Source organism: Spermophilus citellus, assembly GCF_964194105.1.
Source record: "Spermophilus citellus genome assembly, chromosome: 13".
NCBI classification, from domain to species: domain Eukaryota; kingdom Metazoa; phylum Chordata; class Mammalia; order Rodentia; family Sciuridae; genus Spermophilus; species Spermophilus citellus.
The window spans coordinates 26609641-26637152 of NC_138193.1; the positions used below are offsets into that span (position 1 = coordinate 26609641).

At 50.5% G+C, this 27512-nt stretch overlaps 1 protein-coding gene across 3 annotated transcripts in view; it reads right to left on the bottom strand.

Annotated features, from left to right (window-relative positions):
• The window catches only part of EIF2AK3 (eukaryotic translation initiation factor 2 alpha kinase 3), a 53790-nt gene that overhangs the window by 20005 nt on the left and 6273 nt on the right, over positions 1-27512 (bottom strand). The window contains exons 2-9 of one of the 3 annotated variants that reach the window (XM_081263897.1): positions 21641-21770; positions 7404-7598; positions 6525-6658; positions 4860-5094; positions 4502-4664; positions 2301-2441; positions 1399-1521; positions 510-730 (exon numbers count right to left, since the gene is read on the bottom strand). In XM_081263897.1, the coding sequence (XP_081120023.1) occupies positions 510-730; positions 1399-1521; positions 2301-2441; positions 4502-4664; positions 4860-5094; positions 6525-6658; positions 7404-7598; positions 21641-21770 (1342 nt within the window). Of the gene's footprint in view, positions 1-509; positions 731-1398; positions 1522-2300; positions 2442-4501; positions 4665-4859; positions 5095-6524; positions 6659-7403; positions 7599-18274; positions 18710-21640; positions 21771-27512 lie in introns of those variants that run through there. The other 2 variants (XM_081263898.1, XM_081263899.1) reach the window with 2 other exon arrangements.

The following is a 27512-nucleotide window of genomic DNA, read 5'->3' on the forward strand; positions in this document are numbered from 1 at the left end:
GGTACAGGAAGGTCACCAAAAGAGGCGGAGGACAACCTGAGGACCCACACATGCCCAAGCAGGGGAAAGCAGTGCCAAGGGACTCAGGCAGGGGAGGTGGCAGGAAGGTGTTCAAGGTGTCAAGAGAAGGATGGGAAATGCTCACCCACTACATTTAAAAAGATTTTTCCAGAGCCCAGGCGAGAGCAGCCACAGAGGCCTGGGAGCAGCCAGATTGCAGCGGGCTGAGCAGGGAGAGGGGGTGCTGGAACCACGGCACCAGTGTCAGGAGCACAGGACAGTGTCCCATGGTCATAATGGCACTGCCAAGTCCTTACTGTCATGTCTTCCACTTCCAGTGCACAAGCACCATGTGGAACTGGGTGCAGCATCAAGCTGGCTGCTGCAGCCTGGGAGCTGCAGGTGCCGCAGAGCCCAGTGCGAAGGCGCCAGAGCACAAGGCCCCGCAGCGCCTTCTCCCAACCAGGTGACAGCGTCCCGCCCCAGTGCAGCCAGCTCCGCCCGCTCACCCGGTGTGGCTGAGGGTGGAAGAGCCTGCGCACGATGAAAGTGGTGGCCACAATGCAGAACAGGATCGTCCCCACGATTTCCTTCCACCAGTGCAGGAGGAGCACCGGGTCCTTCCTGCGGACATTCTTGGGGTAGCTGGGGCTGTCCAGGAACCTCACGGTGATCTGCGTGCTCCGCCTGTTCCGCTCCCTCTTGTAGTAGGGCAGGTAATACCCGTTGTCTTTAAAGCAAGCATTGAAGGGCTTTTAGAATTTAAGATGAACCCAACAAGCCATCTTTCTCAGACTATCCATTGTCCACAACACCAGTTCCTTTAAAAATTCATCTCTCCTCTGGTCAAACATCTTCCTTTGCCTTACTTTGTCTTTCTTTGCGGTGCTAGCCTTATGCATGGCAGGCAAGCGCTCTACCACTGAGTGCATACCCTACCCTTCTTTCTCCTTAAATACGGGCATTTTCCTTTATAACATAAGCATCTTAAGCTTTCTTTATAATAAACAACATTAGAAAAAAATTTAATTGGTGACCTCATTACTAATTCAATCCTTTAAATGCAAGAATTAGTGCTCAATCTTCCCTCAAGATTTCTTTTTCTTGGAGGTGAGGGTACTAGGATTGAAAACAGGCATTCTACCACTGAGCTTCATCCCCAGTCCTTTTTATTTTATTTTGAGGTAGGATCTCACTAAGCTGTCCAGGCTGACCTTAAACTTATGATCCTCCTGCCTCAGCCTCCCAAGTAGCTGGGATTATAGGTGCATACCATTGTGCTGGGCCCAAAATATGCCCAGCTCCAATCAACCTACTTTCTTTTTAATTCTATTAATTAATTTCAAGTCATAAAACATATAAAATCGGTATTTTCAACTCAGGAGTAATCACACCTACCATATGGATACTGCAAGATTGAAAGGGCACCATTGCTGTACTCTTCGTGAGAAAACTTGTCATTACTAAGGCATTTGTCAAATTCATCAGAGCCCACCAGGACAGGGGTTCTGGAAGGGGAATCTGAAAGAAAACGAGAAGACATTAACTGTTATGCCACTAATGAAAACGCATGTGCCATCCATTGGGTAAGCCGATGTTCAGGTCAGACACATGTCAAACACCTGGCCCAGGGTTCCTGCCCCCCAAAAGCAGTGTCTCACATAGAGTACGAGCCATCTGGAGAAGCAATGGAAAGACACAGAGAGGTGGCTCATTGCTTGAGCCCAGCTCATTACAGGCCTCATGGTGTGATCACCAGGTGACCTTTTATGCAAATATTCTTAATATGTTAGCCACACTTGGTGGCCCATGCCTATAATCCCAGTGGCTCAGGAGGCTGGGCCAGGAGATTTGTGAGTTAAAAGCCAGCCTCAGCAATAGTGAGGCCTTAAGCAACTCAGTGAGACCCTGTCTCTAAATGAAATACAAATAGGGCTGGGGGTGTGGCTCAGTGGTCAAGTACCCCTGAGTTCAGTCCCTAGTACCAAATTATGTTTATATATGTGTGTGTGTGTGTGTGTGTGTGTGTGTGTGTATGTGTGTGTTAAGAGCTAAACATTAGTTTGGCATAGTCAGTGGATAAGAGTTTTTCTTAGAGAAATAGTTTATTAATATTTACTTCTACAGAAACAATTGCTGTTTCCAAGAAGAAATGCTCTAAGTGATAATTAAATATCTGAAATGCCTTCCCAATTTGTTGGTAAAATATAAAGTAAGCAATAATTCTTATCTCTGCAATATTCAAAATTAGGGCAAAGACAGGGTTAGGTCTCAATATATAAAGTGGGTAATTCACTTACGGATTAAGGGTTTCCATTTGATTGTTGGCAAAGGAATAATCTCATTTCCACTACTGACAGACTCCAAGGCCTTGGGATTTGCAGGAAACTTTTCTGAGATTCTCACTGATGACTGCAGGTACAGCTGGCCTCTGTACATTCCTGAACCAACAGAACACTGTCAATCAGGCAAAGATGTTTTTAAAAGGTTCACTTTGATTAATAAAATTAGATCAATTCTAGTCGTCTGCATGCTACATAGCAATCTTCAAAGAAGATAGATGGCTGAAGCTTCAAATTCGACTCAGTGATTCTTAGCAGTAGGCTCAGGCCCGCACCGTGCTTCTCGCCCACTCAGCACATTGCAGAAATCACAGGAGAGCTGCTGCCATGGTAAGTCCAGATGCAGGACATCCCTGCATACGCACCAGACAGCTCCCCCCAGTTCAGCAGAAACCCGTGGACACTCAGCCAGGTACTCCCATAACACATGACACGTTCTCTCCAGATCCTTGCCTTCCACCCTGAATGAGGGTGGGGCGCACTGGCAGCACTCATAGGATCCCAAGTGTTCAATGAGCCACACTACTTCAAGTGATCGGATTCAAGAGTTTTAAAAAATTATTATATTAAAACCTCTTTTTCTTTTTTTTCCAAATCAGACAAATAACTCTTCTTTTATCATTGTTTCTTTTTAATTGTACATAACATCAGGATTCATTGTGACATAATTATAGATGCATGGAACATAAGGAGCTCTCAGTCCCCAGTACTTCCCCTTTCCCTCCCTTCTCCTTCCCCACCACCTTCCCTCGACTCCACGTGGTTTTGTTGTTATACACAGGAGCCAGTAGAGTGTGTTGCACATACCACACATACATGGAGCACAGCGTCTCCTCTTGTGCTTGCCTATGATGTACAGCTACCTGATTGTGTATTCATATGTGGACGTAGGAAAGTGATGTCCGATTCATTCTATTATCTTTCCTTCCCCCATCCCCCCTACTTTATTCCCTTTGTCTAATCCAATGAACGTCTATTCTTCCCCACCCCCATATTGTGAGTTAGCATCCACATATCGGAGAGAACATTCAGTTTTTGGTTTTTTGGGTTTGGCTTATTTCACTTAGCATGTCAGTCTCTAGTTCCGTCCATTTACTGGGAAATGCCCTGACTTCATTCCTTTAAGGTTGGGTAATATTCCACTGTGTATACATACCACATTTTCCTTATGCATTCACCTTTCGAGGGGCACAGGTTGGTTCCATAGATTAGCCATTGTGAACTGAGCTGCTATAAACATTGATGTGGCTGTGTCGCTGTAAGTAGGCTCATCTGATATTAAGTCCTTAAAGGCTCTTCCTTCCTTCCTTCCTTTTTTTTTTTTGGTACTAGGGATTGAGCCCAGGGGCACTCTACCACTGAGCCACAACCCCAGCCCTTTATGTATTTTATTTAGAGTCAGGGTCTCACTGAGTTGCTTAGAGCCTCACTAAGTTGCTGAAGCTGACTTTGAACTTTGATCCTCCTACCTCAGTCTCCAGAGCTACTGGGATTAGAGATGTGTGCCACCGTGCCCAGCACTCTTAAAGGTTTTTTCAATTGCCAAGAGGCACCCCAGATTTTTTTTCAGATTAATTACATGTATGCATTGAAGAAAAAAAAAATCCTAATTTTTTTTTGGCGGGGAGGCGGGTAACAGAGAATTGAACCCAAGGGGTACTTCACCACTGAGCCACATCCCCTTTTAAATATTCTATTTAGAGACAGGGCCTCACTAAGATACTGAGGCTGGCTTTGAACTCGAAATCCTCCTGCCTCAGCCTCCCACCTCACTGGGATCAAACGCATGTTCCATGATGCCCAGCTAAAAATCCTAATTTTTCAGGGGAGAACAGACTGATACAGAGGTGAACACAGACACAGTGGCAGATGGGAGTAAACTCTAAGGCTGTGTGAGGAACTTTACACCATGCCACACAAGAAGAATATCTGTAAGCCTTTCTAATACAGGTCTTGGATGAAAAGAATGTTACTGGGGTAATTAAAGCTTTCAGAAATGGACAAATGGAGAACAGCTGGAATGGAAATCAAGGTACACGTCTACCGGTGATGTGCCCCCTGGATTGTGCTCAGGTTGGACCATGACAGGCCGTCCACTATATGTGGGAAGACACTCTCGTGGTCCCTGAAGGCCCCGCCAGGTGAGGGAAGGCACTCACCCAGGTACACGCTGCTCTCCGTGGCTCCCCGTGCAGCTTCCACGATGTCCTCCTCATCCTCTAAAACCTCTTCTGTAGACGTGTAACTCGTGTCGTCAAAGAGACTGATTGGAATGACTTTGCCATCTCTGACCAACCAGGCAGAGGCGATCGGAGTACAAAACTAAGCAGAAACGGAGAAGAGATACCAAGGATTCAGACAGCACTAGAAGTTTCACCTCAGAAAACATCACTGAGAGTCCCTGCATCTTAATGCACAGAGTGTCAGCTGAGAGTTGGAGGGGGCGTCTGTTCCCTCCCAGTTGGTGTGGTCGCCCAAGCGGGGAGAGACAGTCACAAGCTCAGGGGCTTTGGGTACCTGGTACTCCCACTCCAGGTGTCCTCCCTTCTTACTGAATGCCACGACCTTCCAGTCGGCTACCGAAACCTTTATCACCGTGTCCAGCATGGCGGCTTCCTGTTCTTCCACATCTGAAATAATCTTAGACTCTTCCTTGTCCCCACTGGGTCTAAAGCTGCTTTCAATAAATCCGGCTCTAGTTTCCATGTCTGGAATATACCGAAGTTCAAAGTGGCCAACACTGAAATTCCACCTTAAATTCACAAAGGTGTGTTTTAGAAATTCACACTTTAAATACAGGGACCAAACAATACAGAACTCTCCTAAAAACAAAGAAGCAAATGCTACGAATTTTGTGAAGAGGAGAATAAGTCAAGATGTTAAAACACTCTACTGTCATATACATCTAAAAAGAATACATCAAAAATAAGCCTGAGAGACACCACCCTAATTAGATGATCAAAGTTAGTATTAACTAAAAAAACCCAAACAAAAAACCAGAAATGACTCTAGAAAGGGGTGCTCTGCCGCTCCCTGCCAGAAGAGGGCCCAGGAGAGCATCCTGACGCGGCAGAGACTGGTTCTGGGGAGCCAAGGACAGGCTGTGCCAGTCTCTCAAAGATGGACAGATCTTTACATTCATGAGCCACCTTAAAACGAGGTGGCATGCAGTCTGCTTATCAGTCATCAGGGTGCATTTCATCCATGGGCAGAGAAATTGACACCTCAGTGGTGTGCCAGTGAGTGGAGCCCAAGCAAGAGGCCACACAAATGGGTCTTCTAGGAGACAGACCCAAGGCCATGTCCCTCAGCGCCAGTGTCCCCCTCGGACGGGCCATGGCAAGTCCTTCACCCTTTCCAAGTTCAGGCCCCTGCCCACACAGGGGCATTGACATTTCCTCGTGATTAGTAAGTAACAAACCCACCCTTTAAGGAGTGTGGACCTCGGGCCCGCCCTTCCCTTTCCTGGTCACTGGGAGCTGAGCTCATCCCACCCGGATACAGGACACCAGGCCATGGGCAGATGCACAGCCCACTAAAGGGAGAGAGGATGAATGGGATCTTCACTGAACTGCACTGCATCAGACTGGACAAAACCGGTTCCCTCTCAAAGGATGAAGATGGGATCTAAAGAACTGAATATCAGGGTTGGGAAACCTGCCACAGGATACAAGATCAGCATTTCTTATTTCTTATTCACATATCTAAACATAGGAATTGCATAAGGGCTTCATTATTTGAAGATGGAAACAAAAGGAATCCAATCAAGTGAACGATTTCTAATACTTTCAGTAAAATGATCACTCTAAAGCTGGAAGAGAGACCAGCTATGAAACCCCTACTAGCAGAACTACAGCGGTGAAGAGGCCCAGGCCTAGAGAAGCATGTTGACTTTGTCTTAAGAGCTTTCTTCATTCAGAACTCCTGCCACTGAGGCTCTGCCGAAAACGTCTGGACCTAAGATCACCCTCATTCGCAGCCACCCCGGGGCCCTGGCCACCCCGTCCGGAAGCACACAGTGAGGTCAGACCAGCCCCTGCAAATAACCAGGAGGCCCACGTCTCAGAAGCGAGGAGCCGCTTCCAGGGCAATAGGGAGTCCCAGGACCCCCCATGGAGGAGACTCGAGAGTGCTGCTTTGGGTGCTTCCAAAGGGCCCTCGAGCGACAGCCCCGACACCCACTTCTCATTGCCACTGCGGGGTCCGATGGCCCTCACGGTCTTCTGGGTGCGCTGCAGAAGTAGGATGTCCTCTTCTTCCTCCAGCTCATCGCTGTCCCACCGGCGACAACCCAGGGCAGAACAGATGTACCTCACCTACAGAGACAAGGCCAGCGAAGGGGACGGTCACAGAGGGCAGAGATGTGACAAGTCTCCACAACTTTAAAAAGTAAAGGAAATCAAGGAAATGTGTGAGGAGGTGTCCAAGACATGAGAGCATCTGTTGGATCACTGGTTCCTCACTGAGGGAATGGGTGGCTGTCCACAGGGTCAAGTTAGGTAAACACGGCAGTCACTGGTCCCATCATCACATCCTCACTGCCCTGGGAGGACCCTCAGCTGTTGAGGTGGGAATAGAAACAGGTGGCCCCAGGAACTCTGCCCAGGTCTCCAACTGTCAAGATAACGTCTGCAAAGCAGGGGACACAGAGGCGTGGCTACTGACCTTTCCTCCCCATCTCAGCGTGGTTGAGTTTCCCTTTCCTACTTCAAAGTTCTCCTTTTAAAACAAATGCTGTCCTCAGGGGAAAATCTCAACCCACCTCCACTAGGGACACTGTGATTAGGGTTGGGAAACCTGGCACGGGATACAAGATCAGCATTTCTTATTTCTTATTCACATATCTAAACATAGGAATTGCATAAGGGGTTCATTATTTGAAGATGGAAACAAAAGAAATCCAATCAAGTGAATGATTTTAATATTTTGAGTAAAATGATCACTCTAAAGCTGGAAGAGAGACCAGCTATGAAAGCCCTACTAGCAGAACTACAGCGGTGAAGAGGCCCAGGCCTAGAGAAGCATGTTGACTTTGTGTCCCCAGAACACGTGGCCACTCACCTTCCCACTGTAGGCACTGAGGCCATATGTCGTGAGCGATTTCCCTCCAACCAAAACAACATCATCTCCAAATTTATAAGAAGCTTCGAGGAGAGACTCGACCGTGAAGGGAACCGTCTCCATGCTCTCCCGGTCCCGGTCCCACTGGAAGAGGTCCCCGTCCAGGGAAGGGATGATCACCTTGTTCCCAAACACCTAAAACAGAAGCTGGCTTTTAAAAAGGTCATTGGCTTTTATTTTTTTATCTTTTCCAGTGCTGGGGAGAACTCAGGGCCCACCAGGCAAGTGCTCTACCACTGAGCCACACCCTCAGCCCCTTTCACTAGGAGGCAGGGCCTTGCTAAGTTGCCCGAGTTGGCCTCTAACTTGCCATCCTCCTGCCTCAGCCTGCCAAGGTGCTAGGGTTATAGCGTGCCCACCTGCCCAGCAGGCTTTAACTTGAAGGAAGAGCAGCACCCAAGCTCCCGAGCAGCACAGGCAGCAGCCAGCCCATCAGCTCAGGGTGACTGTGAAGACCTGCCAAGCGCTCCCAGGGTGCGCACACCACAGCCCTCAGGACTGGCCTTTCTCAGACCTTCTGTGGTGAGGAATAGCCGAGCAAGCCCGGGGAGCCCTGAGGTACAGGGCCACATGGCAGAGGGCAGCGCAGTTGCCTACGTGGGTGACAGGCAGTACTTTCCAGGCCTGCTTTACCCAGGCCAGCTGCTGTCACAGACTCAGTGCAGGGAACACAGGGCTGACCCGTGGCCACCCTACTGACTTCCTTGAGTCTGCCCGGCCAGGGCGTGGTCCCCAAGCATCCTGACTGCAGCGCTCCTTGCTCAGGGGTCCTTCCCCTTCAGACAGGTGCACAGAGGCCCCACACACAGGGCAGTCTGGAGGTCAGGAGGGACAAGCAGGCCAGACCAGCAGCCCATCCTTCAGAGAAGCCAAAGGGACTCCCATTGGGAGACAACTGCCCAGTAGGTAAGCAGATCACCGCGTGGGGGAATGCAGTGCCATGGGCAAAAGGGGCCTGGATGACGTGGGGGGCCATCCACAGAGTGCTTGGGGTCCATGGTGCTGAGGTGGCGGCAACTGGCAGAGAGTGGGGGGAGGGTTGCCGGCTGACCACCATACTGGACCTGGAAGGGCTTCCCAAGGTCTTGAGGCGGCCAACCCATCATGAACAGCTGGGTGGGACAGAGGCAGAGCAGGCCAAGGCCAGGTGGGGAGGGCGGTCACCTGGGCCAAGCAGGGGGTGTCCTGCTGGGTTCCAGGAGCCCAGGGCGGCTCCGTGGGCATCGAGCCTCCTGAGCAAGAGCTCTGATACCTGCCTAGGCCACCCAGCCTGGCTGAGCAGAGTTGTCTGCTCTCCTTCAACCAACATAACAGCTGCTTCCTCCTCATCCAGGCCCCAAACTTTGGAAAAAGGCAATGTAAGGTGGTATGCAGATCCCAACACCCCCGCCCAACCCATGCTGGGCGGCACCACCCTTGGAACAGCTCCTCTGCCCGGGTTGGTGAAGAGCAGGCACTCCCCACCCTCCCTCAGGGGCTCCACTCTCCCTCCTAGTCCCCAGTCCCCACCCTGGGCTCTGGAAGAAGCTGCCTGATTCTCACTCCCTCCCTCACCCCTGGCCTCAAACTTGTGATCCTCCTGCCTCAGCCTCTGGAGTAGCTGGGATCACAGGCGTGCAGCTGGCACCACGGTGTATGTTTGACTTCTCTCAAATGTCGTGCATAAGGGAGAGATCCAGAGAGTGAGTGAGAGTACAGTGCCCTTGCATCAGTGATAAAGCAAACCACCGGGGTTGGGTAGGTATAGATCTGGGTGCTTAGGGTTCTCTGTGCTGCCACTTTCATTTCTGCAGCTTTCTGTAGTTTGAACCATTTCCAAGATGTGAGGTTACACATAAAGGTGGTCAAGAGGCTTGTGGGAGCTCCATAATTAAATGCAGAGACCATAAATTGAAGGTTCACCACAATTCTGGGAACTTAATTTTTTCATCTATTACTCTTCAAATGGGGCCAGGCGTTAGTGGTCAGCAGCAGAGAGATGGCTCTCCTGCACAGCAGCAGCTGGTCCTAAGGGAACATGAGGCTCGTAGGTGCAAAGCACAAGTCACACAAACATGATCTGTGCACTCCAAAAGAAAAGAAAACTCAGATTTTTTTATATTTTTATTTTATTTATTTATTTTTATATGGTGCTGAGGATCGAACCCAGGGTTTCACATGTGTGAGGCGAGCGCTCTGCCGCTGAGCCACAACCCCAGCCCTCAGCTTTGATTAAGAGTGTGGTTTAAGTTGGGTGCAGTGGTGCACGCCTGTAATCCCAGTGGCTGGGGAGGCTGAGGCAAAAGGATCACAGGTTCAAAGCCAGCCTCAGCAACTGAGCAAGGCCCTCTCTCAAAACAAACAGAAAAGGGCTGGGCATGTGGCTCAGTGGTTAAGTGCTCCCAGGTTTAATTCCTGGGCCCCCCAAAAATGTGGTTTAAACAAACAAGGAAGTTCAATATGATTGACCATGTTGAGAAAACTAACTAAGTGCAAAACATAAAACAACAACAGAAAAGGAGGATGACTCAATCCTGAGTCGTCATGTCACATTTCTGGGCTGTGACTGCAAGGGCCATTTTGAAGGCGCTGCTCGGCACCAATTGGCTGCTGATGAGTCACTGGGCTGCTGACCTCGCCCTGGCCCTCTGCAGGCCTTGGGCTGCACATGAGGAAGCAGATGGTGTTTTTCCTTGAGAGCCTGAGAGAGCTTGTGTCCAAATGCTGCTCAGGTAGGGATGACATCATCCTCACAGTGGCATTATCTCACCACCAGGCAAAGGGATGAGTCACCCTCTTGGGCTGCAGGAGCGTTTCCTCCCCCTCCCCAGCCCTCCTTCCCCTGCACAGACCTGTCCCTGCAAGCTGCTATGGGTTCTGATTCGCTGCTCTGCATCTCAAGCTCATTATGGATTTGCTGTTTGAAAAGGATAAATGCTTGTTGTTTTGTGTTTGTTTTCTCCGTTTGTTTTTCCCTGTCCATAATTTTAGAGTAAAAGGTCTGGCACCTGCAGCACAACAACCGGGAGTCTTTGCAGCCACCAAGCAGTTCAATAAGGCTATTCAATTCTGCTCCTGAGGAACGCAGGTGGCCTAAGGAGCACCAGGCACAACCACGGCAGGCCCTGCTGCTCTCGCTGCTGCTCACTGAGCTCAGGCGAAGAACCAGAGCTGGGATTTTCAAGTGGAAGAAGGAACCCCAATTAAGAAACAAAGAGGTCTGACTGCTAACGCAACCACCAGGAGCAGTGAGAGCCCACATTCCTCAGCTCTGCGACCACGTCACCTCCACCTGTTACATCCGACTCCCCAGGCCCCCACAGGCACAACTTCACCCCACTTCTACAGGCATCCGTATGTTGAGATGCCAGATCGTCTGTCCTAGAGAAATGTCCCACAGTCAGGATTTTGCATGCCATTTAACTTGTTCCTTTATTCCCCATATTTCCCAAAAAGTGTGATGAGACTGGGAACTTGGGCCTGATGTAAGTTCAACGTTTTGTTCGAGAACACTTCACAGCTGCTACACTAGAAGTTCGCAGCTGCAGCCCATGGGCCAGGTCCAGCCCGGTCACTATTTGGGAAAGGAAAGTTTTATTGGCACAAACCACACGATCGTGTGCATACCATCTACAAGTATGTTTGAAGCAGAGTTCATTAATTGCAATAGAGACCATGTGACCAGTAAGCTTTCTGTTGCTGTGACCAAAATACCTAACAGTGTAGAGCTTATTCTGCCCTACAGTTTCTAGGGGTCGGTCCTTGACCAGCTGACTCTTGCTCTGGGCCTGAGGCAGACCATCATGCTGAGGGTGTGGGGGAAGGTGGCTGCTCAGATCAGGGCAGCCAAGAGGCAGAGAGAAAGAGGGGAGGTAAGCACCCTCCAGGACACGCCCGTGACCCCCCCTGCAGCCACACGCCCCTGCCTCCAGTCAGCACCTCCTTGCCCCACACAAACTGGCCCCACAGGAGACGTCTGGTGACCCTGTTGTGTCACGCCGTGAGGTATAGCATTTGGTGGCCTGGCTTCCACTGATGTACTATCAATCCATAGGCTCAAGGGGTCAGCCCCATCCCTTCCTTTAAAAAGTCTCCCACCTTAATAGTTACCGATGAACAAGTGAGTAGATAAAATGCTATCTCCAACTCTGTCATTCTTTCTGCATTTATTAGCTCTAATGTCCCTATGAGGAACTTCCCCTTCTGCTCTGGAAGCCAGCTATGTGTACACAAGCACATTGTCAACTAATAGCTGCACCACTGTGGAATCCCAATGTGGGCAACCCGTGGGCACCGAGCCTGGGAACGCTGGTGAGGCCAGCAAAGAGCAAAGGGACATGCTGGCCGGTCCCGACGCCACAGAAGCCAAGTTCATGGACAAGCCAAGAAGCCCCGAGAGTCAAAAGAAGAATGGGGAGGAAACATGGCAAGACACGGCATCCCCAGGGGTTGACGTGAAGGCAGAAGGAACAGACGGTCAGGAGAGGACGGAGGACACCACCACAGCTGCTCCAGGGCACACTCCCCTGCCTGCTTGGAATCCAGGGAGCCTCCATAGGCCACCACGGGAATGGATGCCACCAGGATGATCCCAGGAACCAAGAACACCCGGCCTCACCAATGCTGGGAGGTGCGAGGGGTGTCCCCGAGCTCCAGGGACATGCAACCCCTGCCTCCTGTCATCTGGAAACTCCCCTTACCAGGACGGTACCTCTGGAGCCATGCTCTGCACAGAGGCTGAGGACATTGGCCACATAGGAAACCAAGACCTACCGCAGGTGCGCAGCGCACCTCGCTGGCTCAACGGCAGTTCTGCTGGCCAACACAGTTGCTCACACTACTTCACTGGCCCCATGATCCTCCTCCATGGATATTTTAAAAGGTATGCCTTCTGGACCCCCAGATTGCTGACTGAGGGTCTCACCACTTAGGTGTCCACAGGCCTCCTGACCCTTCCTGGTTTTTCCTGTGCTCCCAATTCTGCCACAATGAAAATGAAAGAAATTCATTCTCTTCTGCTTTGGACCTTCGGTGACACTCAGATGAATCAAGGGCTGACTCAGGGAGCCTTGTGCCTGTTCTAAACCATTTAGCCATCGCTAGCCATAGAAATATTTATAGTTAAAAATACCTTTCAAGTACTCACACCAAGTAACAGGAAAAACTGAAGGAAGGTGAGAAAGTCCATAAAATCCCACCAGAGCCATCCAGCCCTGGAGACCCTCAGCCCCACCAGAACCACCCAGCCCAGGGCACCTGCAGCCTCAACAGAACCCACCCAGCCCTGGAGACCCTCAGCCCCATCAGAACCACCCAGCCCTGGGCACCTGCAACCCCAACAGAGCCACCCAGCCCTGGAGACCCTCAGCCCCACCAGAACCACCTAGCCCTGAGCACCTGCAACCCCAACAGAACTCACCCAGCCCTGGATACCCGCAGCCCCAACAGAACCCACAGAGCCCTGGGCACTCACAGCCCCACCAGAACCCACCCAGCCCTGGGCACCCACAGCCCCACCAGACCCACCCAGCCCAGGGCACCCTCAGCCCCACAGAACCACCCAGCCTTGGGAACCCTCAGCCCCACCAGAACCCACCCAGCCCAGGGCACCTGCAGCCCCACCAGAACCCACCCAGCCCAGGGCACCTGCAGCCCCACCAGAACCCACACAGCCCTGAAGCGCTCATCCGTGATCACCGCCCTCTCTAGATGCTGCATTTGGTGGCCCTCATTGTTCCTGTCTCCTCCTTCCAGGGGAGGACGTTCTCAGTTCCTATGACACTAGCTCTTCTGTGTGCAGCCCCCAACAACCCCCCCACGACCCCAGCCCCCAGCGGCCACACCCTGTGGCGGCGCTCCGAACAAGCCGTCCTTCCTCCGCAGCCCTCTTCTTACCTCACCACTCGGTTTCCTTCATTTTTTAGTCCCCACCCTGTGGGCTGGACAGAGTGGCTTCTCAGAGCAGATGAGAAGGGGCTGCGGGCACCAGCAGGTGGAGGCAGAGGCCGTCCCACAGGTGGGCAGCCGCTCTGCCACGGGCACTGGCCACCCTCACGCCCGTCTCGGGCGCAGTTGCTGGTGCTCCTCTCTAGTCGTGGCACAGGTGCCCCACGAGGGATGAACAGGTTCAGGGTGTGCCCGGCGTGGTCTGGGGCCACCCACTGGGGCTGTCTACACGCAGGCGCACACACGCACACGCACACACACACACACACACACACACACACACAGAGGACGTGTCTAATAAAGCCTGCGCAGAATCACAACTACTAGTGCAGCAAATGCCAATCGGGAGCTCAGGTGTTTGAAAGTGTGAACTGTCAGGAGGAGGGAGGTGGAGGCCGGGGCCAGTCTTGGCCTTCCATCTCAAACCACCACTGGGCTACTGTGAGCCCCAACTGTCTTATCTGAAAAGTGGGGGTTAACAGGACCATGGACTTCATGAGGCCTGTGAGTGGTCAAGAGCAGATGTGGGGTCACTTTGCAAGCCAGCATGCTCTACACGGTTCACAGAGTAGCGGTCTGCGGCTGCTTTTCTGATTCCTAAGGTAATCTGTACACAAGATCAGGCAAGTGTATGCTCCTGTGATAAAAAAGTTAATAGAAAAATCTTAATCTGGAAATATCTGACTGCCTATAATTTATCACAGGGCTTCATTTTATTCTCTATAAGGATACTACAGAAAAAAGCTGTGGCTCATTAACACAAAGTCTCAAAAATAATTAGAGCTTTTTATTATTCAAAGAGCTGCTCCAAGGGCTGAGGTTATGGCTCAGCAGTAGAGCACTTGCCTAGCACATCGAGGTCCTGGATTCAATCCTCAGCACTACATAAAAACAAATAAACAAAATAAAGATATTGTGTACAGCTAAAAAAAAATAAGTATTAAAAAAATTCTGAATAGCAGTTTGTCTAAATAAAAAATATATGATTAAAAAAAAAAAAAGAGCTGCTCCAAAGGCAAATTTAAGGCAGACGAGGCAGAAAGCTTCATCAGGTCAGGTCAGCCCTTTCCTAACTGTGGATTCACAACATAAAAACAAAGCCCCATCTTGGGAGGCAGAGGCCAGTGGGTGGCGAAATTGAGGACAGCCTGGACAACACAGCAAGACCCTGTCTCAAAAACAGAAAAAAACAAAAAACCCTCAAAAACCAACAAAGATTAATCCAATGTAGAATCAGACGTATCAAATGGATACCAGTTTCTGATTTATCAGAAATCTCTATCAGCCCTAAAACTCCTCTTTGATATTAACACAGAAGCTCTGACGGACGGTGAAGAACTTCATCGATCACTAAAGAAAACGAACACCAAATAGAAGGTACAGGTGCATTTCTGCATATTTCAGTTCTTCAAAATGATCCACTGTATCGGACATAACTCAGTAATTCTTAAAAACTCAATGAGCCAGCTACACACACAGACAGCAAGACGGCTGATGCCCCAAAACTGTTGCACTGTGGAGACACTGTTTCTGTTTCCCTGGAAACAGGAGAATTACTCTGACAGGGAAAATACCAGGAAGACTGCTGAAAGTCAAGGTCCCTGGGAGCCATACCCCAGACCCAGGGAAGGAGCATCAGGGCTGACCACTAGGAGGAGTGCCTGAGAGCAGGGGTCCAGAGATTGCACAGCTGGTCCCCAGAACACACCTCAAGAGACAGCTAACTGCAACCACAGAAGGAAAAGCCCAGAATGATGTAGCCCTTGTTATCTTCAAAGGCTGTGAATCAATAATCGAGAACAATCAGCAAGCAAGGAGGTGAGGAGGGTTAAATTCTCTTTCCTAGTCTTAGTCAACCCACAGATGATCTCAAAGAAGACTCCCAAGCTGGCTTTTCAAGCAAACCTCGCACACCTACAGCGAGAGTACACGGATTTTAACAGTGGTCTCTGCCTTCGCCTGGATGAACACGCATTTGTGAAGTCAGATAAAGGACGAGCACCAAGACTGTGATCCAAAACAGGGGGGTCAAATCAATTTCTCATCTGGTAACGTGCGTGCTGGAATAAGTTGGTTTAGGTCACAGCACTGCTCTCAGCCCTGCTCTCAGCCCTGCTAAGGGATTCATAAAACAAAATTAAATCAAAGCACTGTTTCATGTCTATAATTAAAAGAAAAGCAATTAACCCAAGCAATTATTATTTAAATATCGGCTTGCTACATAATTGACATTCTTCAAATAAACCACCATCCCAGACAACACAGCCAGACACAAAATGCACTGTTAATGCGCAAATGGAGAAACGCAGAATGACTTGGACAACTTCAGCAGGAGATACAGAATCTTTAAAAAAGTGACCGCAGGGCCTTTCAGTAAAGCAGCCCAAGGGTCTGCCAACGGACCCCTACTGGGAGTCAGCAACCACAAAGGTGCCCCCCTCAGAGCCACCCTGCTCTAAGGCCTGGGAGGTACAGCAGGGTGGGAGAGAGAATGGCACCACCCTCAAGCTCGCCTGCCTGCCTTTCTCCGCACCTGCCTGAAACAGAAAGGCAAGGCCCCAGGGAGAAGCATGCCCAAAATAAAACAAAGCCCTAAACTAAGTATAGGCTCACAGTAGAGCTGTTTGTTCTTTTAGGGAGGAAAGAGGGGCATAAAAAACAGGAACAAAGGTGGTGTCTCTAAATGATGAGATGATAAAGGTCTTTGTTTAGTATGAGTTATATACACAGATGCAATTACAATATTCTTTACAAAGCATTCTAAACAGAGGAAAGAAGGTCTTTGTATTTATATGCATGTTGCAAGACATAAGGAAGTAGACAGTTCAAGGATCTTATCTACACAGATTTAAAGTGTGATCCAAAGGACACCCAGAGACCTCCCAAAAGAAGACTGTTAGGCTAATACTGTGTAAAACAAAATTCTAAGACAATCGGAGAATCCACAGCCAAGGATGCCCCAAAACTGTGGTTTTGCACATGCGCATGTGCAACATAAAGCATTTCACCTCAGCAGGTCTTCTGAAAACTAAACACAAAATGCTGAGCTGCTATTAACGTCAGAAGAGACCAGGCTTAGTAGCCAGGGCACATCTGTCAGCCTGCAAGGATGAACCGTGGGGCCTTCATCCACCCTGACACATGTGCCTGTGAGAGATCCTCCTGTACCGATAATCCCCTGAGGAAGTCTGTAGACACCCAGTCAACAACAGAGAGCGGCCATTCAGAGCTGTGCCCCCAGGCAACCCCCTTCCTAACATAAGGTAAAACACCTGTTCTTAACAGAACTGTCACTCCCCTCCCCAGGGACTTTCACAGACATGACTAAAACACCACTAAAGCAGCAGAATGCAACTTTCATACGCCTTCTGGGTCAGACAAAGTGAAGGATGGAGTCAGCAAGCCAGGGCCAAGGACACACACCCTAAGGTCATGCTTCATTCATTTATTTTAAAATTCCTGAAATGTATGAAAGGACTAAGTGCACAATTCCCCTGGGACATGTATTTCGGTGTTTCCTGTTCTTGGCTCTACTGAGTCCTGAAGTCAGAGCAGCCTCTGGAGAGTTAGTCCAACCCGTTGCTTTAGGGAGGAGGAAACTGAAGCTGTCCCACAGCTCACAGAGCCTTCGGTGGAGGAATCCAGACTAGGACAGAAGCTTCCAAATCTGAGAAGGCACACAGCCTAGAGAGCTCCCGTGCGGCCTTTAACTTTTCCAGCAGATGTAAAAGTGATCCATAATCAAGTCCTCAATCAAAAACCACGTAAGCATTACCCAGCAGACCAGACTCCAGACCAGACTCCTCACCTTTCAGCTTCTCTCTAGACTGATAAGGAGCACCTCTCCTGCTGAAAGCAACAAGAAGCTGACCTGTGAATACAGGCATCTGAGGTCTCTGTGGTCACCTGGGAGGCACCTGCTGCGTCTCCCACACACATGCAGGTCCTTCTTCCCACAGCTGCAATGAGCCTCCTCCTTGCATGATCCTTTCCCTCCAAACCACAGGGTGCAGTCAGGAGAACCCACCCTCAGGGAGGTCAGCACCCTTTGTAAACTACGGCTCTTGGCTCTCGAAGTGTTTAGAGATGTGTTCTTTCTCCATGCTCCCAGCTCAGGGCACTTCAGGTGGCAGATCCCTCTCACCTCAGGGCACTTCTGGTGGCAGATCCCTCCTAGCTCAGGGCACTTCCGGTGGCAGACTTTGATCCTGCTTTGTGGTCTTGTCCCAGCTTGTGTGCGTGACTTCTGGCTGTGGTGCAGAACGCATATCACTGAACAGCAGACAGCTCACGCTCATGACACACTCTCCTCTCCTGCTGGTACGTACAATCCCACAGATGTTCTCAAGGCGTTTCCATCACATGCTGGATCAGCAATTCTTAAAGTGTGGTCCTCCTCGAAGGGCGCACAGCTTCATGAGACGCCCCTGTTCCTTATGCTGTGGCTGTCTACACTGACGGTAAGGCAGTGCTGGCTGCCCCTGCTGGTGCCTGAGCACAGACTAGGTCAGGGCTGGGCAGGGCAGGGCAGGGCAGGGCAGGGCTGTGCTGGGCTGGGACTGGGCTGAGGCTGGGTCAGGGCTGGGACTGGGACTGGGACTGGGCTGAGGCTGGGTCAGGGCTGGGGCTAGGTCAGGGCTGGGGCTGTGCTGGGCAGGGCAGGGCTGGGCTGGGGCTGGAACAGGGCAGGGCTGGGGTTGGCTGGGGCAAGGGCTCATAGGGACTGGGCTGGGACTGGGCTGGGACAGAGGCTGGGGCTGTGCTGGACAGTATTGGGGCTGGGTTGGGCAATAATGAGGCTGTGCTGGGCTGGGCAGGGCAGGGCAGGGCAGGGCTGAGGCTGGAACAGTGCAGGGCTGGGGCTGGGACAAGTACTTACAGGAACTGGGCTGGGTAGGGCTGGGACAGGGCTGAGCAGGGCTGGGGCTGGAGCTGGGCAGGGGCTGGGGCAAGGGCTCACAGGGACTGGGCTGGGGCTGAACAGGGCAGGGCAGGGGCTGGGGCTGGGCAGGGGCTGGGGCAAGGGCTCACAGGCTCTGGGCAGGGGCTGGACAGGAGCTCCACTTGTACTCAACAGGCAACTGAGGTAACTGTGGTTATGCGAGGGGTATATGGCAGACACTTTCTCAGAAATGAATTAAGTAGACTCTCAGTTTAAAGAATTTTCAAGATTTTAAGTGAAAACTTGAGGACTGGAAAGTGTGTATCTGCCGGTGTCCAGCTGAGAGCTTCCAGTCCTCCAGGATTCTCGGAGGCTGGGTGCGCAGCACAGTGACAAACACTTGTTTAGCATCCAAGAGGCCTGGGCTCAATCCCCAGCACTATGGCAATAATAATAATAATAATAATAATAATAATATAATATTTTTCTGGTGAAATCAGCAGTAATAATAATACTGAGTTTTTTTTTTCTTGGATGTCCTGTAGGGAAACAGAGTCAACATTTGTAAGATCTAATGTAACTCAGTGAATATGTATTTTCTAAATGTTAGAAAATCATCATGAGTAAAAGTCAAGACAGATGAAGGATGTTAATGTAACACAGCACAAAATGTTCACTGCCATGGTTTCAGATTCACAGTAGAACTAACCTTTAAAGAAGCTCCCACTAGTTGCAGGGTAGTGTCTGAAAAAAACCTGCACTCCTATTTGACAGACTACTGGAATGCTTCTCTCTTCTCCAGCCACGTCACACACATAGGGCTGAGTTTCCCCTGCACGTAATTCCCGCAGAACAACAATGCAACATAACTAACAGAGGCAGATATAAAAGTCTGGGCTTCTGTTACACCAGAAATTAAAGAAATTTACAAAAATTTAAAACAATCCCACTTTTCTCATTAAATTGTTTTTGTACTAGAAAATAGTTATTCTTAATAAAAATGTTATTTATGTTATCATGCAACAGGTTTGTTATTTATTTAACAATTTAGTAAGCCTTCTGGAGATTCGTTTTAATTTTTAATCTTGTAAACAGAGATAGATATAATCCGTGGAGAAAAACGCTCTTGGGAGCCCTTGATAAAATTTAAGAGTGTAAAAGGGTCCAGAAGGCAGAGCATGGGCCTCGCTGGGCTGCGCGGCCTGAGCTCCTGACGGGGCTGGGGTGCGAGTGGGGACGGGCTGCAGAACAGGCCAGTACTATGCAGCCTGGCGAGTCCAGGGCCATTCCTGACAGCACCGTAGGCCTGTGGCTTCGAGCAGATAATCTTGGAGCCTCAGCTTTCTGTTTTTACAAAATGGGAGCAACACCCAACCTGAAGACTCCGAGGGAACTGCAGTGTGGGGACCCACACACAGGGCAGGAGGCCAGAGCCACCAGCAGGTCTGCAAACGGGACACGTGCCCTGGAGAAACACTCCCAGGACCACGCAAAGTCCAGCAGACCCACTGGGCTCTCACAGGTGGTCAACGCCTCCAGGGTTTCTATTTTATTTTTCCTATAACATAGAAAATTTAAACCTGGATAATGCAAAGTGCTCTCAGGATTCTGGTGTGAATAGTGGCTGTTGAGCATTTCACTCATCGCTGTCAAGGTGCCAGCACAACTCGTAAGGCACACCTCAGTCCACGTTTCAGAGCACTCTACCCACGGAGTGGTGGCTGGGGATGGGAGGGACTGAGGACACTGACAACAGGAGAACCATGATAAACTGCAGAAATCGGTAAGCTTTAGGGACGGCTGGGGAGTTGGATGTAGTTCAAACATGGCTGGCTCATTTGCTGTTTGTAAGAAAGTCTTTGGACACAACTGGCTGCTTATGATTCACACTCAGCAGCACTTGAGTTATCACAACACTCACATCCTGCTTTGCCAGACCATGCAGCTTATCTGTGTTCGTGTTTCTCAATCTGCAGGCACACATGCTTTGCACAACCGCAACACACTAACATCACCTCAGCTGTAAGCAGCTTACAATCTTCTCGTTCTGCTGACCATCCTTTATGTCTAGTTTAAAAACAAAGCAGAACACGCATACTCAAGTACAGTCCCAGCAGAATGCAAGCAGAGAAAAGTTCGGCTGGAGCAGCACCATTCAAACAAGTCTGAATATCAACTAACAGTTGAAGTGATTCATAACCACACTCCTATGTGCACTGTGATCCACAAAACCACAGAAGCTCGCTGCTCTCAGAAGACACCTCAGTGCGCTGTCTGGCGAGCAGCAGGCACTTTGAGGCCTGGCCTGGGCTCAACACGAGGCCAGCGTGGAAATGTTACAGTGCTGCTGTCCTGAGTTCCTGCCCTGCCCCGGGCAGCAGAGGAGAGTCTGGATGGTTTTCTGGGAGTGGAGGGAGGCCTGTTGTGACAGAGGGGTAACTGGTGACAGCCTCCATCAGAAAGTTCCATGAGCACCACTCAGGTCAGGCTCAGGCTCCTCTTGGCCTCTCCCAAGCTCACTGCTGGTGGGCGCTGTCCTGCAGCCTCCAGTGGCTGAGGATGGAGGACACTTTGAAACAGGCAAGTGCGGCCATGTAGCAGTCACAACCCAAAGGCTGGGTTTACCTTAAGTGACTTAGACCGTGGGGACGCAGTTCCTAGAAAAATGAGTTCACCCTCCACAAAGAACACTCCCCTTGCCTCTCCATCAAGGCAGGCAGTGTCCCCAGCACTGACAAGGACACCAAGCTGGGGGGCTTGGCCACTCGACCGAATGTCAGAGCTTGTGCCCGAGCAGCTGTGGGGCAAGGTGTCTTTGGATCTGTGCTCCACCTTGCACCACTGTGGAGCTCAGAACTATTAAGTACAAACTTTCTGCAAGAAATCAACTTTGTCCTGAATTTCAAGAAAATTCCATATGAATTATGTCCACAATTAGGACATATGCTTAAGGGAAGATGTATAGAATAGTAATTATGGTATTTTGCAGCGTGGATTTCTAACTTATCAAACCCAAGCTTTTTATATATTTGCCTTATTATTCCTAGGGCTCTATAGCCAAGAAGTCAGGCTGCACGGTCGCTCAGATAGCGTGCGACACTGATGGGCAGGTAGTGTTCCTCAGGCACTCTGGGACCTACTCGCTCAAGGCCCAAATCACCCTCAGAACCAGGTGCTATGATTCACCCTCCCTCGCAAGAGGGGAACTGAAGAAAGGAAAACTAAGTGACTGCCCCCAGGGTACCGCAAGCCCCACACTGACCTCAGACCCAGGCAGCTTGGCCCAGAGCCCAAGCTTTATAGGCAAAGATGTCTGCAACTTCTCCTCACCACCAAGGTTTCTAGTTGACATTTAAAGGAAGTGTCCTACCTCAGGCTTACTCAGGCTGGATGAGACCAGGGAGCCGGATCCCACGTCCAAATCCCACTGCTTTTTACCATGATTCTCAGCATCCAAAGCGGCAATCCGTCCATCTAGAGTACTGATGATCACTAATGACCTGTGGATTCAAATGAAGAGGACAAAATCAGAAAACTGTCCAAGAGGCTGTGCACTTACTCCCTGCACTTGAAGGAACCCTGGCCCCCCCAGGGCCCCATTAGGGAGAGGAAAGAGGGGAGCCCACCTCCCGCTTCCATATCCTGCCACCACCATTGACACTACACTCCCTTCAGCTGTTTATATCAGGCATGAAAAGCCCCGATGCCTAGGTCACCGTCCTTCTACACCAAGTCCCATGGGGAACTCACTACCTCCTGCTGTCCTCTCCTCCCACCTCCTCCGCCTCCCCAAAGCGCTTCCCCTGAACTATCCTCCCAAATGTTCACTCATCTTGCTCACATAGAAACCAGGCGCTCCCTAAGGACACCGCTACCCTAGAGGAGCAGAGCATGCTGTTCTCCACGGCCCCTGACCCTGGGTCCCAATGGGTAGGTGGTTGTGCTACTGTGCCTCCATGTTGTGGTCCCCCTCTCCCCTCTGGAGCCCTTGGGCTCAGACTGTTCCAGCATCACCTCTCCCAGGAGTCACAGAAGGGCCCAACATCACCAGCCGACTCCTGCAGGGCCCCGGGGCACCAGCCCGCTCATGTAGGGGGCTGGGGGTCACCAGCCGACTCCTGCAGGGCCCCAGGGGTCACCAGCCTGCTCCTGCAGGGCTCCAGAGTCACCAAATGACTCCTGCAGGGCTCTGGGTCACCAGCCGACTCCTGCAGGGCCCCGGGGTCACCAGCTGACTCCTGCAGGGTGTCTGTCAGCTGCCGGGTTCCGGCATGGCCTCACCTGCCTCTGTGAGTTCTCACCCCTCCGTCCACCTCTCTCAGCCACTGCAGTGGTCAGACCTGGACCAGGGCATTACCAGCATCAACCTCCCTGCCCTCTGAGATCTCAAGCATCCGCCCAGTACCAATGCCTCTGTCCAGCTCACTCCCTGCCCCTGGCCCCACCTGCCACTGGTCTATGGCCCTCACCCCATCGTGCCGTTCCCCTGGAGCAGCCCCTGCACACGGCCCTTACTGCCTCTCCCAGAACCAGCTGCGGCCAGCTCCCTCAGCTTGCCCTGCACCACACAGACCTGTGGCAGGTGGAAAAGCCGGCGTGCTGACGGCTCACCTTCACTCACAACCACCACTCTGGAAAAGGGCTGGTGACACTGCACAACCCGACATCCTTTCCACATCCCTCACCACCCCAGGAAGGAGCTTAAGGCGACCTCCCCTCCCCAGACTTCAGCCCCCAGCTCCTCTGAGCTCGCCAGTCTGCCCAAGGAAGGAAAGGCAGCGCCTGGAGCACGCCTCCCGCCACGGGACCTGTTCACCAGTACCAGACCGGACTCCAGCTTCCCTCCTGCGTGCAGGTGAGCTCCATCAGCCCCCCACTTCACCACAGCACTGGCCCTCCTGCAAAAGCAAGGACACCTCCAGCATCAAACCTGCCAATACTTCCTCTTGCTGAAAAATGAAACCAGAGACCTGTGAAGTGTCCAAACCTGTGATCCCAGCAGCTCAGGAGGCTGAGGCAGGAGGATTGCTAATTCAAAGACAGCCTCGGCAACGGAAGGTACTTAGCAGTCCAATGAGACCCTGTCTCTAAATAAAATATAAAATAGGGCTGGGGATGTGGCTCAGTGGTCGAGTGTCCCTGAGTTCAATCCCTGGTACCGCGCCCCCCCCCCCCAAAAAAAAGGAAACCAGAACAAACAAAACTCTCTCTTGCTCTGGCTCCCACCCCATTTCTTGCTCTTTGCATCAAAACTCTTGGAAGAGCATTCCGTACTATCTTCACGTCCTCCCTCCGTTTTGAACCAGATCTCTGTCTGACCGCCTTGTCCAGCAGTTCCTGGAGTAGTCCCCAGGAGTCCTGTAGACAGCACCTGGGGCCAGGCTCAGGTCTCAGCTCACCGTCCAGCAAGGTGGACCAGCTCCCCACGCCTCCACGAAGCATACTCCTTGGTGGCTTCCAGCTCCTAATTTTTTTTTTTTAATACTCAATTCTACGCTATTCTTTCTTGGTTTCATTTTTGAGTTCCTTTTCATCTTTTTTCTCATAAAACACTCTCTACAATGTATATTTTTTGGTGCTCTGATCCAGTCTGTGGCATTAAACACCTTGTATGCTGGCAGCACCTGGCTCTCTCTCTGGCTTCAGGCCTCTCCCTGGGCTATGGACATGTCTGTCTAACCACCCTCCAAGTGCCCAACAAGCTTCTGCAGGGAGACTCCCAGAGTTCCTCCACAACAGCAGGCATAGTTTTCCCTCAGGCCTTCGCATCACTGTGGTTCTGCCCGGAACACATCCCATCCAGGGCAGGCCCTCCATCAACCTCTGTTGAGTCACAGGCGAGTGCTGCAGGGATTCTAGACCTGCTGGCACATGTCTGCTCTAAAGAACATGCAAATCCCAAGCACATGGCCCTGCTGCTGGTGGGACCACAGAGACCACCCCCTCCCTTCCACTGACCAGGAGCACAGACAGACAGATCTGGAGTGTAAACGCACCTGAGATCTTTCAAAGCACTCTCTACCAAGTGAAGCCACGAAATTATTCATTTCCAAACTAGACACACATTCTCATTTTGAAATTTCCTAATGGTAACTCTTGGTCTAGTTTGCAAAAATAAAGGCTTTGCCAGGCTACAAATCTTACACTTCCAGATGACAGGCAGGAGAGAGCCAGCTCCCCTCCCACCATGCACTGCTGGGTAAAGCAACCCGGCAGCAGCTGGAGGAGGCTTCCAGGAAGGTCCGCGCTCGAGGACAGAATCTGAACAAGCGATAGGCCACAGGGTGATAGCCCAGCTGGTTCTTTCCCAGTCCCGCTATGGACACGTCCAGTTTTCTGTTCAAGATCTCTAATGCCAATAAATGGCCCAATGACAGCAACAAAAATCTTCAACTAAAACAGAACTGATGTGCAGGCAGCAGCAACCCGTAAAAACCTACAGAAGGTGCCGGCACTTGAACGCGGCTGTGTTAAGATTGAGAACCCACATGTGGACGGACCGCCTGGGGCACTCCACTTACACAGCCCGCACTGGTCTTTGAGTATTGCTAACTCTACCTTCACCTTCAGAACAAAGAAACTAAACAATAAAATTTGCCCAGACACATGTCATATGTATATAAAAACACATTTTAACAAAAACTTGGTTTAATGTGTTAACTATTCTTTCACTAAAAAACTATCACAGGGTATACTGAACTGAGTCAAATGTTGTGCTATTTGGCCAATCCATTCTGCTTTTTAAAGTAAATGAGGTATTTTAATAAACTATTATGTTTAAATGATATGAGAATAACAATGTTGCAAACTTGAGCAATATTTCAAAATATAAACACAGGCAGGAACAACCGAGTGTATCACTGACCTAACTGCTATTCGCTCCTGGATTTGCAAGGGCACCTTTCATTATTTCAACCCCTCTTCATGTGAGTAATAGCAACCTCCTAGCTAGCTGTCAGGTGTCCACCAACACACACACACACACACACACACACACACACACACGCCCCCTTCACCCTCTCTCATGGCCCGAGCCTGGGTGCATTATAAGCTAGCTCCTTCGTACTGCAGGTGTCCTGAGGGGGATTCCCTTTAGCTGCAGCTGATGCAGCAGCACGGAACAGTACCTACCGGCCACTATTTAGACCACCTAACCACCATCCAAAAGGGGGATGCTCACTGGCATAGACTGAGAAAAGCATTAAATAGATATTGCTTTAAAAAAAAAAAAAAAGTACTTAGAGGCCAGGCATAGTGGCGCACGCCTGTAATCCCTGCAGCTTGGGAGGCTGAGGCAGGAGGATCAAGAGTTCAAAGCCAGCCTCAGCAATGGTAAGGCATTAAGCAATTGAGGCAGACCTGTCTCTAAATAAAAAAATACAAAATAGTGCTGGGGATGTGGCTCAGTGGTTGAGGGCCGTTGAGTTCAATCCCTAGTACCAAAAAAAAAAAAAAAAAAAAAAATACTTAGGTTGAATGCAGGGGTGAAAGATCAGTAATAAGATATGGCATCAGAACAAATGTAGAGATGAAAAGCAGGGAGAACACAGGCCATTCATCTCCCCATGATCACCTTATAAAGAAGATGAAAAGCGCTCACTCATTCAAGAATTGAAGGGACTGCTGGGCACTACTGGAGGAGAGGACAGAGCCTGCAGTCAGACCTGGGCACACACCACAGCTTTGCCCACTTTCTCCAGGCAAAACTCGGCTATGTCCCCTGTCCCCATCTAACTCACACCTGCCCGACCTTACCAACAATCTGCAGTGTTGATTCAAAACTATTAAGGTCACAGGTCCCATCCCACAAGGGGGCTTGGAGGACACATCTCAGTAAACATCCCAGGTGGGTTTAAAGAGAAGGCTAACGGTGCAGGCCCTGACTGGCCTGGAGGGCCATTTCCTTGAAGAAGAAAGAAGTCATTTATGGCCTGGAACACCAGTAACTGCTTTGAAATGTCTGTTCCTCACACCTTGTTGCTTGGTTTGCAAAGACTTTGCTTGGATGGTTCCACAGTGAGTACTGTTCTGGGTCCTCCAAGCTCCCCGCAGCAGAGCCCGCTGCTCTCTGTCACACCCACCTCCTCATCACATCTGTGCGCCCAGAAGCCATGAAGCAGTGGCAGGCCAGCGCCTCACCATGGACAGCCTTCAGCAGACTATCTGCACCTTCCTGCATCTTCTGACCTTCTGTCCTTTAACTTCTTCTGTCCTGCATCCTCTTCCTCCAGGTCCACGCCCACAGCCTCCTCTCCAAACCCACAGAGTCCCAAGCACCTTCTCCTCCACCTGCTTCTCCACCAGGACCTCCTCCTCCTACACAGCAGAGCACCTGTCTCCCAGCACTGAACAGGATGTCCACTGGGCCTGCGCCCTCCACCCCACACTGACACACCAGCCCTGTGCTCACGATCCACTTCCAAAGCTGCTCTGAAATCTCTTCTTGCCTCAGGCCACCACCCCGGGCTAGAAAAGGGGCTCCGACACCTTCCTGCTGGCTCTTCCCCTCAGCTATGTTCTACAGCTGAGATCTGATAACCCGCTGCTTACCCAAGGGAGGCCACACTGCCTCGCCTGTCCAGGAGCCCCAGCCTGGCACCAGTGCACTTCCTAATGTCCCTTGTGCCTCTTCTGCCCATGCAACCTCCTTTCCTGCACCTCTCAAATGAGTAGCACCTTCAGGGGTTCTTCATCTCCTACAAAGTTCGTTTGCTCATTTATGTTTTGACCTGTGTCTTCAAATATTTCACTGCCAAATGAATACTGTCTCTCATGAATTACTCCATCTCTAAAGGAAATACTTAAGAGTCAATCTAATTATTCAGGATTTCTGGAAAGAAATAAACATAATTATTATCTAAGGTTTGATATAATTCTAGCTCAAAGCAAAGAAACTTGAGTTTTAAATTCACTTCCTCCTTATTAAATGTCCAGTTTTCATTGGGTGATTTTCCAACACTGAGGAACTTATAGATCTCCAAGCAGACCCCTGGGGTCTGGGAGCATTGCCGCAGGCTCACCATACCACTCCCTACTGGGCCCCTACTCACAGGGTCCTGTGGCCCACACTGTCCTTGGCTGTCCCTTGTCACTGGAGGACTCTATCCTCTTCACTCTCCACTACTGCAGGACTCTCGTTGCCATTGTAACAAGTCCATTAAACACAATCATCCCCCTGTCATGGAAGAGATGTTTATGCACTCTAGGACCGAGCAGTGTCTCGTCCTGGTGAGAGGCAACAG